The 20,710-nt window shown below is 36.0% G+C and overlaps 1 protein-coding gene across 8 annotated transcripts in view; it reads left to right on the top strand.

The window, feature by feature from the left end:
* The window catches only part of KLHL5 (kelch like family member 5), a 92,919-nt gene that overhangs the window by 34,313 nt on the left and 37,896 nt on the right, over nt 1–20,710 (top strand). For all 8 annotated transcript variants that reach the window (XM_028088496.2, XM_028088467.2, XM_028088488.2 and 5 more), the window contains 4 exons: nt 8,555–8,737; nt 11,332–11,468; nt 12,010–12,206; nt 17,162–17,374. In XM_028088496.2, the coding sequence (XP_027944297.1) occupies nt 8,595–8,737; nt 11,332–11,468; nt 12,010–12,206; nt 17,162–17,374 (690 nt within the window). In that variant the 5' untranslated portion in view covers nt 8,555–8,594. The remainder of the gene's footprint in view (nt 1–8,554; nt 8,738–11,331; nt 11,469–12,009; nt 12,207–17,161; nt 17,375–20,710) is intronic.

Genomic DNA, 20,710 nt, shown 5'->3' with positions numbered 1-20,710 from the left:
CTATTAGTAGGGAACAGGCTAAGATGATATAATAAATTCAGAAAGACAGTGGCTCAAATAAAATAGAAGTTTATTTCTCTATCTCCTAACAGATGGGCAGGTGGCTCAGGGCAGATAGGTGGCTCTGCTTCACAAGTTCCCTCAGTGACCCAGATTTCTTCCATACTGTTTCTCCATCCTGTAGGGTATTATCCTTTTTTTTATGTTCAAAGCTAGCTTACTCAACTCCCCCTCTGCATTCTAGCCCATGGGAGGGACCAGCAAAAGGGAGGACATTAAGCCAATAACGTAAGTTGCATGTATCAGTTCTGCTCACGTTTTGTTGTTGAAAACCGAGTCATGTGGCCACAGTAGCCATGTGTCCGCAAAACTCATTACTGTGGTGGAAGGAAAGAATGATTTAGGAGTCATAATCAACAGGTGCAAGAGGTGAAGACAGCTGAACAGAATTCTTCAGATCAAATTTTTTAATTAGTTTTTTTCCACATTATGTAATATTTTTACCATAGAGACATTGGAAGATAGAGATAAATAAAAACAGAAAAATAAAAAATCACTAATTACCCTGCCACCCCAAAATAACAACCATTAACGATTTGGGGGAGTGTCCTTCCAGTATATTTTCTATACATGTATAATAAAAATATGTATTTTTAGAGTGAAAATCTGAACCTTCCTGTAGATACTATTTTGTAAACCACTTTTTTGCCCTAATGTAAATATTAAAATTAGGACTCGTTTTGTCACAAAAGACAGAAGCCCAACTCAAAATGACTTAAGCAAAAACTAGAAATTTTTTGGTTCCTGTAAGTAATAAATGTAATATATTTATATATTTATATATTTATATATATTATATTTATATATTATATATTTATTATTTATATTTATATTTATTATTTTTATAATATATAATATAAATATATATAAATAAATAATATAAATATATTATATTTAAAATATATATTTATATTTTTAATATATATAAATATATAATAAATATATATAATAAATATATAATTATATATTATATTATATTATATATAATAAATGTATATATTTATATTTATATATAATATAAAAATAAAAAATAAAACATCCAAGGATAGAACTTAGCTTTATTTGTGGCTGAATCGATACTCCAGTAACACCAGAAATCGATTATTCTTCCTGTCTAGATTCTGTTTTCCTCTGTGATGGCATTTCCTGGGCAGGCTCTCAGTGTGGTAGCAAAAGCCACTAGCAGCTGTAGATTTACTTTTTATCAGCTTAGCAACCTCAATGGAAAGAGAGTGACTCTTCCAAGAGTGCCAACCAACATCTTGAAACTGGCTCTGATCGGCCTTGTTTGAATCATGGGTTCACTCAAACCAATCGTAATTGCCAGGAGGTATGATAACTTTTACTAGCCAGGTTCCAGGCCCTTGTTCATTTTGGTTCAGGGGAAGATTCATCTCTGCCACGCCATGCGGACTGAGGTGGGGAATGTGTGGTTTCCCAAAAGGGTAGAAATGGGTCTGTTCCCATAAGAAAGAGTCCCGGAGAGGCAAAACCAATGTCCACTAAAACAGTTTTCCATGTCATTAACTGTTCTCCTATCTTTTTAGCTGGTTGCATCATCCTCCCATGCACATATACACCTTGTGTTAAACCAATGTTCTTTTTCTTTTTGGAATTTAGACTGTTTCCAGTATTTTCCTGTTAGAAACAACCTGCAATAAACCCTCCAAGTAGTGTGGTCTATATACCACAGATGATTGTTTCCTTTGGATAAAATCCCAAGGATGTGCACATTTTTAGGGTGCTTGATTTGTATTCTCAAAGTCATTTCAGGAACATTACTATTATTTTAATTCTCAGCAGCATTGTATGAAAGTGTCCACTGGCCCTTCCCCTCCATACTGGTTATTATTTAAGAAAATTTGATTCTTATAAACATTTAATTCTTTTCGCTATAGATATGCTGGCCATGGTACCAGGAAAAACGCCTTTATTTTTATTTTTTTTAAGATTTTATTTATTTATTTGACAGAAAGACACAGCTAGAGAGGGAAATCCCAGCAGAGTGAGTGGGAGAGGGAGAAGTGGGCTTCCCGCTGAGCAGGGAGCCCGATGCGGGGCTCAATCCCAGGACCCTGAGATCATGACCTGAGCCAAAGGCAGACGCTTAACAACTGAGCCACCCAGGTGCCCCAGAAAAATGCCTTTAAATTCCCAAATCAAGAATCTTTGTCTCGAGAAGGGAAGAGATGAAGGTATTCTTTTTCCTTTCTTCTTGTCATTTCTCCTCATATACCTGACTTGTCCTCCCTTTAGAGGAGACACCCCGAATCCTCTTCATCCTCACCCGCTGAATTCCAAGATGCATTTCGGATCTCACCTGCTACTTGTCTTTCCAAACACCAGCTCATATTGCTCTTCCCCTTCTCTGTATTCCAATAGCAATTACTCTCCAATTGGGGATGTACAAAATGATCAGCTGGAGAGATGGTAAAAATAGAGCTTCTATTTCCATTTTGTCTTATGCTTTTTTATTGAAATGTAGTTGGCATGCAGTATTAGTTTCAGGTGTACAGCCATGATCATTTATATACATTATGAAGTGATCACCACGATAAATCTAACTACCATCTATCACCGTACAAAGTTGTTACGATATTATTGACTATATTCCTTTATCTTATCCTTAAAAGCTCTATTTTTTCTATGTTTTAGAATATAAATAATAATTGTACAATGGTATCTGTGTATCTTTTATAAATTAGTAAATATCCACGTATTTGGGCACATGCTTAAAAGGATACTGGAAAGGATATGCATAAAAAAAGATCTAGAGACTGCTAGCCTATACTAAGCAGTTTACATTCTTATTTTACATTTGTGGTTTTGGATATTTGTAGAGGATGCCGAAAGATTCATGATACAGTAATTTGCACTTTTGCAAAAGCATGAATTCTGAATGCCAGAAGCTATGAGGCAGATAGCTGGGAGTAAATCACTTACCGAGGGAGCCAGCCAAACAGACCAATTAGAGTTTCAATGCAGCTTTGTTTTCTCCTCAAATCTACATACAGTGTAATCCTTATGAAGTGATTTTTAAAACTGATTTTGAAAAATCACTCCATGAAGAAAGACTAATGTAAATTCTGATGACGAAAGTGAAGAAATCTAAGTAGTTTTTACTAAAAGGTACTATTGGTCCTGAAATGTATTTTGTACGTGCATATGCGTGTGTGTACATGTGTGAAATCTGAGGAATTGCAAGGGCTAGGCAGTGTTGCTATTTAATTTTTTTTTCCAGTTCATGAAACTTGACTCTTCAAATTCCTTTGCTAAAGAAACCTCTTTCTTTGCATCCCCTCAGTTTCTAAAACTGGTGCAATACTGCATGTTAGGAGTTACTCTGTAAATAGTTGATGACTTGATTCTGTTTGATACTTGCCTCTTTTCTATGATTAGGTGTTTTTCTGACTTACAAGTTCATTGCCTACTGCCAAGGTACAGTAGGCTAAAAATTAAATGTTTCTTCATAGCCCGGAAATATTCAGCAATGCATAGTTTATCTTTACAGTGAACATCTATTATGAATGGTTTTAATGATTTACCATCTTTGTAACATCATATAAATAAAATGAAGTAGAGATGTTAGATATATTTCCTCTGTTATCATGTAAAAGATCGAGTAGAATGTCAGAGAAGTATATATTAAATGCTCCGTAAATGGCCTATTCCCAAATATCTGTATTACGAGTTTTGATGTCTACCAGGTTTACTAAAGACCATTTTAATTAAGAAATATGAGATTTAGTTATAAAATTGATAATGCTGGGGATTGTTTTTTTTTTTTTAAAGACAACCAACCAAACAACATTATATAAAGACAAGAGACAGGCCTTTCCATTTGCCATTTAAAACATAGATTCCTTTAACTGTAGCTTACCTTATTGTGTACTTATTCTGTGCTAGGGCTATGCATTCATCATTTCACTTAATGATCCCCCCATGAGGGATCCTTTAAAGAAAGTACTGTGTATTACTTATTCCTGTTTTGCTATTGAAAAAGTTAGTAGAACTTTCTGCACTGACGGAAATGTCCTATATCTGCACTATTCATTTTGGCAGTCATTATCCCCCTGAAGTTATTAACTATTTGAAATACGACTATTCTAACTAAAGAACTAAATTTTTAATTTAATTGTAATTAAATTAAAATAGCACTGTGAGGCTAGTGGCTATTGTATTGCACAGCACAGCTCTAGAATTTTCCTAAAATGGTCTTGATCACTACACCATACCTCTCCAATTCAACTCTCCAAACCAAAGTACATAATAGGAAAATAAGTAATTAGGAAATATTAGCATTGTAAATTACACGGACTCATAGTATTAAAAGCAGTCTGATTAGCCAGGGATAGAGATGTGATCTCTGTCCCATGGAAACCTAAAAGATTCTTGCTCTCTTATACCCAGCAAAGGGGCAGCCACACAACAGTAGACATTTGTCTAAAATTCTTAATTCTGTTATCTTTTCTTTCTGTGAAATTACCCTCAATCATATTGTAGCATCATTCTCCTTTCATACCCTTAGTCCTTGAGCTCACTGATGCCCTAAGAGTAAAGGTAGGCAAGAATTCCCATTTCTCTGAGTGGTTTGGCCAGCACTCTGAATGCTTCCTGATCCTGGCTTTGTAACTGGCTGCCTATGTGTCTTTGGTTGATTACTTTGTCCATTTTGGGACTCAAATTTTCTCATCTCAAAATAAGGGAATTGAATTAAATGTATAGGTTCCTCCTAGATGTAAAAATTCCATATATAATTTTTCTAATGACCAAGATCCTATAACTGTATGGAGATGCAGTAGTTTTTTTAGTATATTCCTGTATTATTAAAATTATATATGTAAACCCCCAAATTTCTTAAAAACAAAACAAGAAATGCTAGAAAGCTGTGCAGCTCTTCAAGTCTTTTGAATAGCTCTGTTTCCCCCTCTTTCATGCTCCTTTTGTGAATGGGTGGCTTCACTTTTCCATAGGATCCAAATCAGAAGCCTGCATTCCTTATGATCCTTCATTTGTAGCAGTGGATGGAAGTGATTTCTATACCCAGAAATCTCAGTAAATTAATTATCGCATTGAAACAATATGTTTATTTAACGTGATGGCAGTGGAAGCCTTGAAAGCAAATTACAAAATTTGAAATGTTATTTTGGAAACATAAGTTATTGTTTGTTAATATGCATATGTATAAATGATTTTGATGTTTTACCTTTATGCTCATTTTAAAAATAACAAATATTCCATTAAGTTCAACTAGTTCATTTACATGCAAAGAAATTCAGTTGACACATGTTTGAAGTAAAGTATCTATTGTGTAAAGCAATGTTTTGAACCTGTAAGTTTATCACATGATCTGTATAATTTATCTATCTCTCCCTGAAGTGCACACCACTGCTCTTCAACCTGTAACATGTGTTCGAATCACCTGTAGGGCTTTCAAAAAATGTGAAGTTCAAGTCCTACCTCAGACCTAGTGAATCAGTCTTAGGGAATGAGGCTCTGAACGCAGATGCTGAAAGGTTCCCCAGGTTATTCTTATTCATTCCAGAAGTTAAAGAACCAAACACCCTGAAAGTTCTTGACAAGAAAAGAGATGGCCTATTTATTAATTGGGCTTTTATACCAACATCAAAACTAGCCTTATAATCACATTATAAATTTCTGTTCTTTCAGAAGTTAACATTGATTAACATTTATGTTTCGATGATGGCAATTCATCACTCAAAAACATTCAACTAACTCACTGTCTTGCCATTATTAAGAATTTAATGTAAAAAATGTGATACAGAGGTGTCTGGGTGGCTTAGTCAGTTAAAGGTCAGCCATCAGCTGAGGTCATGATCCCAGGGTCCTGGGCTCAAGCCGTACATAGGACTCCCTGCTCAGCGGGGAGCCTGCTTCTTCCTCTCCCCCCCACTCATGCTCTCTCTCTCTCTCAAATAAATAAAATCTTAAAAAAATGTGATACAATATATAGGAACCCTAAGAAAGAAGTACTTGATTTCTTTACTTAATCTTGTTCTTGAAAGAATTTGTGGTTTATGAAAATTAAATGTTCTAATTTTCTTTCATTCTTAGATCAATAAAACTCTTATAATCATTTGTCAGTATTTTGACAATATAAAACTTCATTTTATTGAAAAATGTTTTAAATCTTCAAATTGTTATTCAGCAAAGCTACCATCATCTGTTATTGCTCATGTTATGTTTTCTTCTAGATTTTAAAATAATTTTTAATTTTGTTCATTTATATAAGCAACATATAATTACACATTACTCAATATATTTTTATGATAATTATCTTTTTTTTTTAAGATTTTATTTATTTATTTGAGAGAGAGAATGAGATAGAGAGAGAGAGAGCACGAGAGGGAAGAGGGTCAGAGGGAGAAGCAGACTCCCTGCTGAGCAGGGAGCCCGATGCGGGACTCGATCCCAGGACTCCAGGATCATGACCTGAGCCGAAGGCAGTTGCTTAACCAACTGAGCCACCCAGGCGCCCTATGATAATTATCTTAAACGTAAATTTGAGTATATTATCCTGGATTTTCCAAGTCATTACACCAATAATATTCATAGTATATGACACATGCATTCTAGATAATATATATTTTGATTCTATTATTATTATTATTGACAGTTATCCTCCAAGAAGATTTTTTAAAGCCCATATTTGTATGCGTTAAAAATGCATTGGGCTGGGAGAATTTAGGTAGAGACACTGCTGAGAAAGAAAGCATGGGGCTCCTGGGTGGCTCAGTCAGTTAAGCGTCTGCCTTCGGCTCAAGTCATGATCCTGTGGTTCTGGGATTGAGCCCCACATAGGGCTCCCTGCTCCACGGGAAGCCTGCTTCTCCCTCTCCCACTCCCCCTGCTTGTGTTCCCACTCTTTGCTGTGTCTCTCTCTGTCAAATAAATAAATAAAATCTTAAAAAAAAAAGCTTGTAATTAAAAAAAAGAAAGCATGAGAAAGGAACACCTGCTCTTAGCCACGTTAGCCTGGAGGTGATGTAGTTCATTGCCATTATAAGACCTCACCTGTCTTTGAGAGAGTCTGGGAAATGCAGCCTAGCTATATTCTCCAAAGAAAAAGAGAAAGGGTTTTAAAGGTGAACACATAGTGATCTCTGTGACAGGCCTGTCTCTGTCATGAACAAACTGTAGGACTCTTGGCAAGGCACCTAATCTCCTAGGCTTTAGTTCTCTTGACTCTAAAAGATCCAGTGACTTTTTCTTTTTTGGGAAGGTTATTAGATGTTTATATTAAGAATATTGTCTTAAGGTACAGTGAGGATTGAATCAATAAAGTATTTGTCAGAATCATAATATCCCTAAAAGTAAATGTGACAAGAATTGAGAACTAAGTTACGGCATTGTTGGTAGTTAATTGCACAGCCAATGGATGTTGATTACAAGTGATCCTGGGGGGTGCAGGGAGGGGTGGACTTAGGACTTAGTTCCTAGTAGTAATCTTTTCATTTTTTCACCATTTCCATCAGTAAATCATAAGAAAACAGAGAACTCATACTTTTAAAATTCTAATTTGGAAATTTCAAATAATTTCTAGATACCTAGGGTAGGCCATCACATTTCTTTTATCTGTAATATAAGTTATAGGTCATCTGGGCTTTTGAAGACTGACTAGAGAATCAAATGAATAATTTATAACATTGTTTTTATGACCGTGTACAGTTGACCCTTGAACAATGCAGGAATTAGGGATACCAGATCCCACACTCAAAAATCCACATATAACTTTTGACTCCCCCAAACTTAACTAAGTAGCCTGCTCTTGACTGCAAACCTTAGAAATAACATAAACAGTCAATTAACACGTTTTGTATGTTATATGTATTATATACTATATTCTTACAACAAAGTAGGCTAGAATAAAGAAAATGTTATAAAGACTAATATGAGGAAGAAAAAATACATTTTTAATACTGCATTATGTTTATTGTAAAAAATCCGCATATTAAGTGGACCCCCAAATTCAAGCCCGTGTTGGTCAAAGGTCAACTGTGTTTAATATTCCAAACAGTTATCCTGTAAATGAACTGTGGACTGTAACCCATTTTTAAATAAAGGATGGCTTGGATTTATGTCTCTAAAATAGTTTAATTGCCTTCCTGCTCTCAAAGAATGATCTTGTATACCCTTAAATATAATGTTAAGAGATATACTATCATGAATATAGCTTGGCTCTTTTTCAACAGAGAAATTATGTTGACCGGCAAAAAGATCTCAAAAACAGACACTGCAAAGAATATGTATAGTTATTAACTACCAGATGTCACCTTCACTCACAGTATTTACAAGACATATGATTTGAGCCATCATTGAATTTAAAAGACAAAAATGATGAATGACTACATGTTACTGTTGACTGGTAGCATTGATGACTTCTATTACATTTAAAGGTTTTTAAAGGACTTATAGAAAAGATCTTTTCAATGTGATAGTAATATTTCAAAAGGTGTGTTCTCTTTCTTGTCAGGACTTCCAACAGTAGTCAGACGTTATCATCCTGCCATACTATGGAGCCATGTTCATCAGATGAATTTTTCCAAGCCCTTAATCATGCTGAGCAAACATTTAAAAAGATGGAAAACTATTTAAGACACAAACAGTTATGTGATGTAATTCTAGTTGCTGGTGATCGCAGAATTCCAGCTCATAGGTAATTGTTTTCTAAATATTATGAGAAGTATTTCCTTACTAATCTGTTATGTACGTTGAGATAATTTGTTCCAACTAACTATTCCATATGCTTTTGGGAAGGGGTATCTTTCATGGGATTTCTGCAAAGAAAACAGTGCATGTGAAATTATTATACATTAAATGACTCCAAAAGGGTCACTTTCCCTCTGCAGAAACACAAAAACAAAACATACTAGCCTCAGATCAGTCAGTATTGTTTGGCAAAGATTTCAGCTACTACGAGCAGCTTTTCTCCTAAATTCTACCTATTAAATAAGTAAACTCGATGGAAGTTAGAGCTTTGAGTATTTAAAAGCAAAAAAGCTAGTGGAATGAAATGGCAAAAACGGAAGAGTCTTAAAATAGCGACACCTATTCCAACTTCTATTTGCTGACCTCCAAGAAATAGGAAAAGCAGTGATGTCAGGGAACAAAAACCTTTAACACAAATGAAGTACTATTTTTTGAAATAAGAAAAGAGAGATGTTTAATAAAGAACAATTCATTATGTTTCCTTTGATAATTCTGTGTTCAGTTCTGTGTTAATCACTATTATGACCCCAAAAGGTTTTTTTTTTTTTAATGCTTTTAAAAACTAATTAACACTCTGTCCCAAAGGTTTTCTTAAACGTTCCAAAGTGGAAGTGAAATCATTGGGAAAAATGGGCTTGGTCTTAGTTTCCAATGATCCAATGGGCATACATTTATTGAGATGCTGCTAGAATCTGTGACAAAAAGTCCATGTTATGAGCATGGGTTTACTGGAAAAGACACCTCAACCTGCATGTCACAGAGACGTCTGAAATTCTGTTTTTCCAAAACAGAGCTCGTTACCTTCCTTCCCACTTAGGTGTAAACTCACCGTCTCCCTCAGTGCCAGAAACTGCCAACTGGTCTCCCTGCTTTCACTCTTTCCCCCTACATTCTGTTTGCTGCACAGCTACCTGAGTGATCCTTTAAAATAGAACTCAGATCCAGTCACTCCTGTGATCTAACTTTTCAGTGACTCCTCATGTCATGGATTATGAAAGCCCAGTGGGCCGTGTGATGGCCATTGCCGTCTGATGTTCTGTCCTTGATCACTCTGCTTGAGCCACTCAGCCCGCATGGTCCTTGTACGTGCCAGACATGCTGCTCCTGCCTTTGAGTTTTTGCGTTGGCTGTTCCTTCTGCCCGAATGCTATTCCCAGATACCTGTATGACTAATTCCTGCATCTCCTTCAAGTCTTTGCCCAAACGCCACTTTCCAGTCAGACCACTTACTTAAACCCCCTGCCTGTTCCTCATTTGCCCTTATCCTACTTTTTTCCCTTAGGACTTCCCATTCTTTAATGTGCTCTAGAATTTACTTGTGCTGTTTATTATTCACCTCCCTCCCCTCTAGAATGTAAAACTCCCTTAGAGAAGGGATCTTTTGTCTCTTCTTTATACTGATGATAGCTCAAGTACCTTGAAGAGTGCCCTGTCCTTATTAGGTGTGAATGTCTTTAATGAGTAAATGAATAAATGGGCAATTCTCAGAAGAAACCTGAATGACCAATAACCATTTAAAAAGATCTTCAGTCTCGCTAGCAATCAGGGGAATGAAAATTAAAACAACAATGAGATGCCATTTAACACCTTGCAGATGGCCAAAAATTTTAACATCTGACAATGTTGTGGGAAAATGTTCTCTCTTGTACAGTGCTAGTGGGAGTCTAAATTGGCACAGCACTTTGGAGAGCAGCCTGGCAAACCTAGGACTCGGCAGTGTGCTCCTGAGGAGCGGGGAGGATGGAAGTAGAGAGGAACACAGAGGGAGCGTCACTGGTTATCGGTTTCTAGTTCTTTAAATAAATAAATAAATAAATAAATAAATAAATAAATAAATAAATAAATAAAGTGAATCTATATAAATGTGCTGACATGGAAAGATCTCCAAGACGTCAAATAAAAAAAAAAATGCACATTTCAAAATATATATTTATAACCTATTTTTTTTCATATCCGGCTATCAAAAATCTGGTCAGAGATGTACCTAATATGTAATAATGTACTATTTTAAAAATAGTTTTGTGGTGTTAAAACAAAAATATTATCATTTGGTAATAAAATGTGAACAGTATAATAATAATAAATCACAAAAGTTAAAAACAACCTGCTAAAACCATTCTCAAATTTCTCCCATATATCTACTACTACTACAATTAAATTAAAAGAAAAAAAACACTTAGGTTAAAGTGATAAACAGAAAGTAACGTTTATATTTTTTTTCCCTTTTTTATATAGTCAGTTTAATGCTGTGGGCTTTAGCTTTTTGTCTGGATGTTATAAAGTGATATTTGAGTAATGAATGGGTAAATCATTTACCTCAGCAGAAAATTTTCAGTAATGGTAATTTATTATTCCAAGGAAAGAACTAGAGCATAAAGCAATTTGTCAAACTTAAAATGCATTTCCCGGTACCACCACGCACTTTTTGTGGGTAACAAATTAAAAAAGAAAAGGGGAGAGAAGAGAGAGAAGCAGCGTTTGTTAATGAACATCAACCTTAAGGCAGTCACTGATTTTTTTTTTCTTCTGATATGTTCTCAGGTTGGTGCTCTCCTCGGTCTCAGATTATTTTGCTGCCATGTTTACTAATGATGTCAGGGAAGCAAGACAAGAAGAAATAAAAATGGAAGGTGTTGAACCGAATTCACTATGGTCCTTGATTCAGTACGCATATACAGGTAATAAATCTGAAAATGTAAATCTAAAACCTCTTAAAATTATGGTGCATTATGAGATTTCAGATTTCTGCTTTTAGGAAGGCCTGCCACAGCTAACAGTGAATTCTCCTATTGGAATCACCACCGCTGGTGATACCTTTATAAAAGGTTAAAATCTTTATATTAGAATCTTTAAAATGGTGGTCATAATTAAGCCTATGATTGGTATTTTTAAATGTTAGTATAATAATTAGATGAATTATATAATGTTTTTAAGTTATTGCATTTAAAATTTGAACATTATATTTAATAGATATGCTACTTAATTAAAGCATCATTTAAAAATTCTGAACAGAAGCCATTCGTTTTTTATTTTAATAAAAGTCACAAAGAGCTAATAAGGTTTTTTCATAGTCAGTACTTTTTTTTCTCTTTGGACTGTCTAAAACCATCTAAGAATTCATATACAGAGCTCTTGTTGAGAATTATTACTGTTAACACTGTTTTATAAATTAAAGTTAGTATAGTTCTATGGTTAATGGAATTTCTTTTTATCATTAAGGCCGCCTTGAATTAAAAGAAGATAATATTGAGTGCCTGCTGTCTACAGCTTGCCTCCTTCAGCTTTCACAGGTTGTGGAAGCTTGCTGTAAGTTTTTAATGAAACAGCTTCACCCATCCAACTGCCTTGGAATCCGTTCTTTTGCTGATGCCCAGGGTTGTACAGATTTGCATAAAGTGGCTCACAATTATACCATGGTATGTATTTTCTGAGAAGCAGAAAGGCATATGCTCTTTACCTCATTCCTTCTTGTTGCAGGCTTATCTCCATGGTGCTGTTTTCCCCTGGCTCTGCCACATGTCCTGAGGTTCAGGTTCACTGTCTGCTGCATGATATTTTCATTGAGTTATAAGGGGAAAACACCAAGTAATATTTCTCCTGGATCTATGAGTCAAGCCTGAAGTCATTACAGTCACTAAGAAGCAGAGCAGTGGCCTAGGACTGTTCTAGTCAAGAGTTTCAGATCTGCTGCTTTTTAAAGCAGGATTTCCCCGGCATTTTCCTTTGTAGCACTTGGATGAATTTTCATGGATGTAAATTGGTGACCATGATTGGGGGGTATCGGTGCAGTACAGACGATAGGATGAAAGGGAGGTTTTTTATTAAAGGTAAATCTGATTATATGTAAGAAGCGTTTTTAGCTGTGTAGAAAGATCTTCTTATGAATTGTAGCAAATTATGTGCTCAAAATAAATCGCAGAGGAGGTTCTCATTCAGACACCGGAGGATAATGGATACAGACTGATCTAGGACAGCAAGAAAAGAAGGGCATGTTGAAGGCGTTTTGTTAGGACCAGGTGCCCCCAGTCTTCATAGTACAGGCATTTGGGGAAGGGAGGATATGTGGATTTTTAAGGAATGACCATCTTGTCACACTGTGGCAGTTAGGTCTTCACAGCTGGGGAGATTGAAGACTGTTACTTTGTATCCTGCAATTTGGGCAGTACAGCTCCTAAGAGAAGAAAGAATGTGAACATTCACACACACTTACGCTAGTTATCCATGTTACTGAGTTTATCAACATGAAGATGTTTTTGTCTACCTTCTCCTCCATTCTCCCACTGAGTTGTCTGTGAAGGGATTGACAAATACTTTGGAATCTTTCACTACAGAAATAGAGATTTTGGAGCAATGATAAGAACAGAGGTTTACAGCTATTGGGAAGAATAATTCTACCTACTTCATAAGCTCGGTATGAAGATTAAATGAGTTAATAGGAGTGTAGCGCTGAAAATAGTGATTGACACATAGTATACCCAGTCAATAAATGACATCCTCATCATCGTCACCATCATTGTACCATCACTGTCACCATCATTGCTCTGTTCAACACATTAGGGATTGATGTGAGTGAACAAAAGCACTCAGACAAAAGTGCAACCTTTATGATTTGTATTCGCCCCTGTGGTATCATCACTTCTCGGAATGTTTCTTGTTTATAACAGTCACAGAGATTGTGTGACAAGGCAATACTATACAGACCTAGCATCTTCTAAATTAAGTCCCATTTTAGATTTTTCCCCACCTCCATCTTTATCTTTCCCTTGCAGATTTCTCATTTAACCTTAAACCTCAGGTTCATATAATTTGGGGAGTAAGACAACTATCAATAAAATAAAACAGGGGTTTCTTTTCTTCATAATCAGTTCATCATTTAAGTAATATCTCTTTCCTAGGAAGGAGTTTGATTCACATGAAAACATTTGTATGCATTTAGGTCACTCCTGTTGTTTATAATAGAGGTACAGTGGCTGCTAAGACATAATGGCTTAGACATATATTAAATTTAAATTGGCTCTTTTTTTTTAATTAAAGTTGGCGTGCAGCGTTATTTTAGTTTCAGGTGTACAACATAGTGACTCAACAATTCTATACATTATGCGGTGCTTACCATGAGAAGTGTAGTTACTTTCTGTCACCATACGGAGTTAATACAATATTATTGTTTCAGCTCAATGTTTTTAAAACTATTTTCACAGCCAATTAGTTGGGTAGTTTTTTTTTTCCTCAGGGCTATTATTTGACATTATTCAGTTTCAACAGAGAGGTGAAATTTAATTCTAATAACAATAAGTCATTTAGAGGCAGATTGTCTGATTTCAATTGTTGCTATGGGAACTCAATGAACATGTATAGCAAAATTCAGTCTTCACTTTAAATAAATCCCTCAGTGATTTCATTTGCTTGGAAACTAATGCCAAATGGAGAAAGGGCATAATGCTAGCAAGTATTTGGTAGCATGATAGCTATTTATATCACAAAATAGATTTTTTTAAAGTTTTTATTTTGATGCCACTTAGTTTCAGGTGTATAGTATAGTGATTCAACAATTCCATATGTTACCCGGTGCTCATCACAACAACACAAAATAGATTTAAAATCCGAAGTAAGCATAATGCCACATAGTCAATTCAGTTGTCCCAGTCAGTAAAGGGTGCATGTACTTGGAATGTTCACTCATCCTCTATGCATACAGGTAGGAAAGCATGAGGAGTTCCTTCTTGTAATCTGGAAACTTGTTGTCACTCTGACTGCCACGGAATGTGACCTGGCACGAGTCCTTTAACCTCTGCCAAAAAGTCTAACTAATGCTGGGTGGATCATTACAAATATTTAATGGCATTATGGATTTGTGAAATAAATATAAGCATTTAATTTTAAATTTTTGAATTTTGTTTCTCAACCTAGAAAAAACACTGAATTCTGCTAAAATACCCGCTGTAAAACCAAATACTTTTGAAAAGCACTTTGTGTTTAACCTTGTGTTCAGTAGTCTTTCCAAAAGTTGTTGAGAGGCTCAATTTTCACTTAAAATGAATTGTACTAGAATGGAATGGGCATGGTTCTGAAATAGAAAATCAACCAATCAATAATAATATATATATATATATAATAGTCCTTTTCTACTTGATGAATTCATACCATTGCATTGGTAATGCCGTTAATACCATTTGAAAGTAAAGCAATAGTTATTTTATCGGTATGGTGTAAATGTTGATTATACTATACACTACCTTTGAGCAATTAGAAATATGTATTATTTTGATTTCTTAGAATCTTACCTAACATTATGTAATAAATGTATTTCCATGTATCTATGTGATTTTTGTTTTTGAAATTTTTAATCCCTGCTTAATAGCCCATTGAGTTACAACCCCCTATAGCTGGACCTTTAGGCTAATTCCCATTTTGTACTATTATAAATAATAATATAGAGAAGGATCATTAGAGAAGCATCAGCTTTTTTTTCTTCTTGTGAATTATTTATTAAGGATTAAACTACTAGTAGGATAACTGGGTTGAGAGCTTCAGCATTTTTATAGCTCTTGCAATGTGTTACCAGATCGTTTTATAATGTCAGTATACAATTGAGTAGAACAGTTTGCTTGAAGCCAACATTGAGGTTTTATTAAAATATATTTCTGAAAATGATAATCAGTCATTTAAAATAGATACATTTGGGCATCTTTAAACAAATCATGATGAATTGAAGCAATTGAATTTAGTTAATTATTCATGTATAGTTTCCTGTTAAGAATTTCTAAGAAAGGAATGTCAACCCAAGATATATTTTAGATCAGTACCTAATTTGGGTTACTGCAAGCTATAGGGAACATATAATTTTCGTTTTAGTATATGTGCTGCCGAAGCGAGCACATAATTTTCGTTTTAATGTAGAAGATAGTTGCTGGTAATCCTTATCTCTAGCTCTAATTTAAATGGCCCTTCCTATTTCACTTAAACCGTGTATGCTGAGACAGCCACAACACAGTAGGAAGTATAAGAATAACATTAAGGGACAATATGAGTAACATTTGCATTTATATTATGGCTAAGTAAACAATCCATGCATTAAGACTTGTAACCTTGCAAACCAGGTAGTAAGTTTCCCATCTCTTGGACAGTTTAGCATAATATCCTAGCAAAGATCATTATCTCACAGCTGAAGTCATTTCTGTTTCCCATTTCAAGTGATAAGGAGCCTGATTCTAGTATGAGGCTGCAACTGAATTATCTTCAGTACAAGGTCTTGGAGTCCCAGTGCATTCATTCTATGTCAGTGCTTTTGCTTTGGCTCTTTTTCTTTGAGACCCAAAGAACTTCATACATATATCAGATTTGAAGTTTTTTTCTTCTTTTTTTAATTATGTTGTGTTAATCACCATATGTTACATCATTAGTTTTTGATGTAGTGTTCCATGATTCATTGTTTGTGTATAACACCCAGTGCTCCATGCAGTACGTGCCCTCTTTAATACCCATCACCAGGCTAACCCATTCGAAGTTTTTAAAACAGACCAAAATCCTGGGTGGTCTTATGAATTACATTAAAACACTCTTGAAGGCCAGTCAGAGCCAGGATAGCCATAAGGATGTATAGTCTTCCCTGAGCAGTCTGAGAAGACTTCTGTAGTACAGAAGTCTTCGGAAATCCAGCCAGCCTGACTGACAGCCATTTCTGGGTAAGAGAAATAATTTCACAGCTCACCCAGGTATCTGGCTGCACTGTAAGCTATAGTCTTCAGCAACCACAAATGTAACCTAACTTGGATGTTAGACTATCCTACATCTCAGAGTCTAATTCATTTTTTCTACCCTCTACCTCTTGAAAGACTTGCCAAAACTATTCCCTAACTTGAGTAAAGCAAAATCTAAAAATCCCGGGTCCATTTTTAAAGTGTACCAAATGGTAGAGGCACCTGGGTGGCTCAGTTAAGCAGCTGGTTTCTCAATTTCAGCTCAGATTATGATCTCAGGGTCCTGGTATCGAGCCCCACATCAGGCTCTGTGCTCAACAGGGAGTCCACTTGAGGATTTCTCTCTCTCTCCCTCTGCCTCTCGCCCCACCCCCACTCACATGTTCTCTCTCTCTCTCTCTCTCTCAAATAAACAAATCTCTTAAAAAAATAAAATGTACCAAATGGTAAAATTTAATTCTACTGATACGGAGACTTACAGTGTCACAACATAATGGCAGTTTAAATGTTATTTTATACTGTGCTTCTTTCCTAATAAACAGTAATACTATGGTAAGGAAGGTCTCAAGTATAAACTGTGTTTTGGCATCTAATTCAAATGTGTTTATTTTCTCTTAAATGAAATGATGCGCAGAAGGAACAATATTGTTGATGTGCTGTTTTTTCCCCTCTAGGAACATTTCATGGAAGTAATTCGAAACCAGGAGTTTGTATTATTACCAGCCAGTGAAATCGCAAAGCTCTTGGCAAGTGATGACATGAACATTCCTAACGAGGAGACAATACTGAATGCACTTCTTACTTGGGTCCGTCATGATTTAGAACAGAGACGGAAAGATCTCAGTAAACTTTTGGCTTATATTAGGCTACCTCTTCTTGCACCACAGGTAAACTGTTTTTGATTATTTAAAATCAGTATCCTAATTTCAACAACATTTGGGTATTGATTTTATGCTAATCATGTTAATATGTACGTGACTATAGGTTTTTTCCTTTGGCTCTTCTATCCAATAAGGTTATCTTACATATTTGATGAAATGTGTAGGTGAAAACATATTTAGCTAAAAAAAATTTCTGCTTGTGTTTTCGACCCAGAAGTTCTCACTACCTAAATTGCATTAATTAAATAACATTGTTGCTTAGGGGTTAATAATGTTATTTGACTCAGTTTACAAACCTATTCTAGCAATTGAAGAATTAGTAAAGCGGCAGATGAAAGTAGCAGTGAATACCAGGAGCCAGAAATTTAGATTAATTCATTTGCTTCATGTTTATTAAGTATCCACTAAATGCTGGATTCTGCTTATATATAAACTGAGGCATGGTAAGAGTTCCCTCTCCAACATCTTAAAACTCTGTGTCTTGGCATATTCACACACCCCAGTCTCTTAATCTGTCAGGTGGAGATGACATCCTCTTTGACTATCTCACAGGATTATTATAAAGATGAGAAAAGTGCTCTGTAACATCAAATGTGCTACAAATAATCATGGTAGGATTATCAGCATTCTTTTAGAATTGAGAGCTATCTAGTTAGTGTATTCAAGGCAATCAGTCCGAACACATTTGCATGCGTAGTCTCCCCTTTGTACACTTCTAACTGGGATGTATAGCAGTTCCTCCCTATCTGCGGTTTTGCCTTCTACGGTGTCAGTTACCCGCGGTCAGCCGTGGTCAGGAAGCACATGGTCCTCCTGACCTCTTGTCGGAAGGGCAGCAGTATCCTTCCACACATCACAGGGCCTGCGTCACTCACCTCACTTCATCTCATCACGTAGGCATCTTATTATCTCATCATCACAAGAGGAAGGAAAGCGCGAGAAAGACCACATTCACATAACTTTTATTACAGTTTAATTGTCCTATGTTATTAGTCGCTGTTCTCGTACTGTGCCTAACTTTTAAATTAAACTTGATCATAGGTATGTATGTATAGAAAAAAATTATATAGGGTTTGGTACTATTTGCGGTTTCAGGTATCCAGCGGAGGGTCTTGGAACATATCCCCCATGGTTAAGGGAGACTTAATGTACGATAATTTCCTCTGCTGCTTAGCTGGAAGGCTTGAATAGAGAAAGAGGCCTTGAAAGTGAAGAAAGAATGAGCTGTGACTGCTCGAGGGCAGATATTTGTTGTTCAAGTGCCATAAATTTTATCTTATTTGTATTTATCTTGAGCATTATGTATTATTTCCAGTGGTTGTTAGCAGAAGTTATTGTTTGCTCTCAACCTTATAGAGACAAGAAGTAGTGCTGATGCTTTATAAGAAAGACGTCCTCTTCAGAGGTGGCATGTTATGTGAATTCATAGACATGAAACTGCATGAATTGATGACAATTCAGGAAAAATAACGTTGTAAAACGTTTCCCTTGAAATCAGATTTAAAGAAGAGAGTTACATTTTACTGGTACTTCGCAGAAGTTTTTTTCTTATCCTTTTCTAGGTTAAAGAAAATAAAATCTGAAAAATCCTAGTAGACTTTGAAAAGAATCTGTACGATTAATAACCTGACAATTGACTTCAGTCCTGCAGTTTCAGATATTTATGATACTATGTTTGCATGATTCCAAGAGATGTTTAACACTTCTGTTATCCAGGATACTGCTGATAATCATAACCATAAGATCTTAGAGTTGAAAGGCAATCATTTAGCCTAACACCTATTGTACAAATGAAGTAACAGACCAAAAAAGGAAAACCATATGCTCAAGATCATAAAACGATTGCATAAATTTCTGTCCTTCTACATTGTAGTTTTATTTGCCTTTGCTACTTGGCTAACATCATAGAGCTAATGAGAGACAGAGGGAGAACTTGAACCCAATTTAAGTTCTGTGCCTTTTTCACTGAACCAGTCAGCCTCTTGAACATTCTATCTGTAAAACTGCTGGGTCAGGGGAGGTATATCAATTGGAGGAAGAAATAGATTAAAAAATAAATTTGTAAGTAAGTAAATAAATACATAAATAAATTTTGTGACTACAGTATAATGAGAGGAAGTCAATGACAGGTATATGAACATGGCATTATGAAAGTAACTGGAGTAGCCTGCCCGGGCTGATGGTGGGGAAGCTGGGAGAACTTTCTCAAGTGTCACTCAGTCTACATCCTGGGTAGCTACCCCGCAAAGGGGGCGTGATGGCCCAGGAGAGATAGGAGATTATACCTAGTTATGGTGTCATGAGCAATGTGTCATGCTCTGGAATTTGAAGAGAGCTCGCATGGCTCGAGTGCAGACATAAAAGGGCAGTATGGAGAGACAAAGAATCTCTAGTGATGCCAGGGAGTTTGCATTTTATCCCCAAAGCAGTGAGGAAGCACTAAAGAATTTTAAGCAGGGCATGGCATAATTATCATTTTATTTAGGAAGATCTCTAACTGCATTGTGGAGATTGGATTGGAGCGATCGAAGTAGAAATCCATTAGGAAGACTGTTGGATTCAGACAAGTGAATTAGGTGATCTCGGGCAGTGCAGGTAGAGAAATTACCAGGCTCAAGAGCTATTTAGGAAGTAGAACTGATACAACCTAATGACCGATTGAAAGGTGTGGGGTACCAAAGAAAGAGGGATCCAGAATGATTCTGATTTGTGCAATGAGATTAAGGAAGGTGCTGTCCGTTAAAGCAAAGAATACAGGAGGAAGAGCTGATTTCAAGGTGGGAAGAAAATGGAAGAATCATGTTCCCAGAGCTTCTTGGTACCTTTAATCCTCTTGGAGCCTAGGAAGAAGTTTTGAAAATTTCTTATTTAGGTTGTCACAGCCAAAACGAAGAGAATGACTTGGCCAAAGAGAACACAAGGGCACTAGGGGTGGAACCCTCGGAAATAGTAGTATTTAGTGGTAGTTCCTGAACCTGCCTAAATAACTCAAGTGCTCTTAAAAAGAGATTCCATGTTGAGGTGGAGGAAATTTTAACAGCATTGGATATTACAGAGGAGACAGTTAAGGACAGAAGATCCACTGGATTAGCCCATTTATTCTCAAAGTGTGGCCGCCAGCTCTAGGATCAGCACTGCCTGGGAAGTTGTTTAAAATGCAAATTATTGGCCCCATTCTACAGCTACAGGATCTGAGACTCTGGTGGTGGGGCCCAGCAGATTGTGCTTTCATATGCCTGCAAGTGGATTTGAAGCACACTCAAGTTTGGGAACCAGCATCTTAGCAGATGAGTAGTGGTGACTGATGGAAACCGCATTGCCCTGTATGATTCAAAGAAGTTA

Source organism: Eumetopias jubatus, unplaced genomic scaffold (genome assembly GCF_037043125.1).
Source record: "Eumetopias jubatus isolate StellerSeaLion01/CBP00866 unplaced genomic scaffold, mEumJub1_p1.0 scaffold_2, whole genome shotgun sequence".
NCBI classification, from domain to species: domain Eukaryota; kingdom Metazoa; phylum Chordata; class Mammalia; order Carnivora; family Otariidae; genus Eumetopias; species Eumetopias jubatus.
This window is presented reverse-complemented; position numbering and strand designations above follow the sequence as displayed.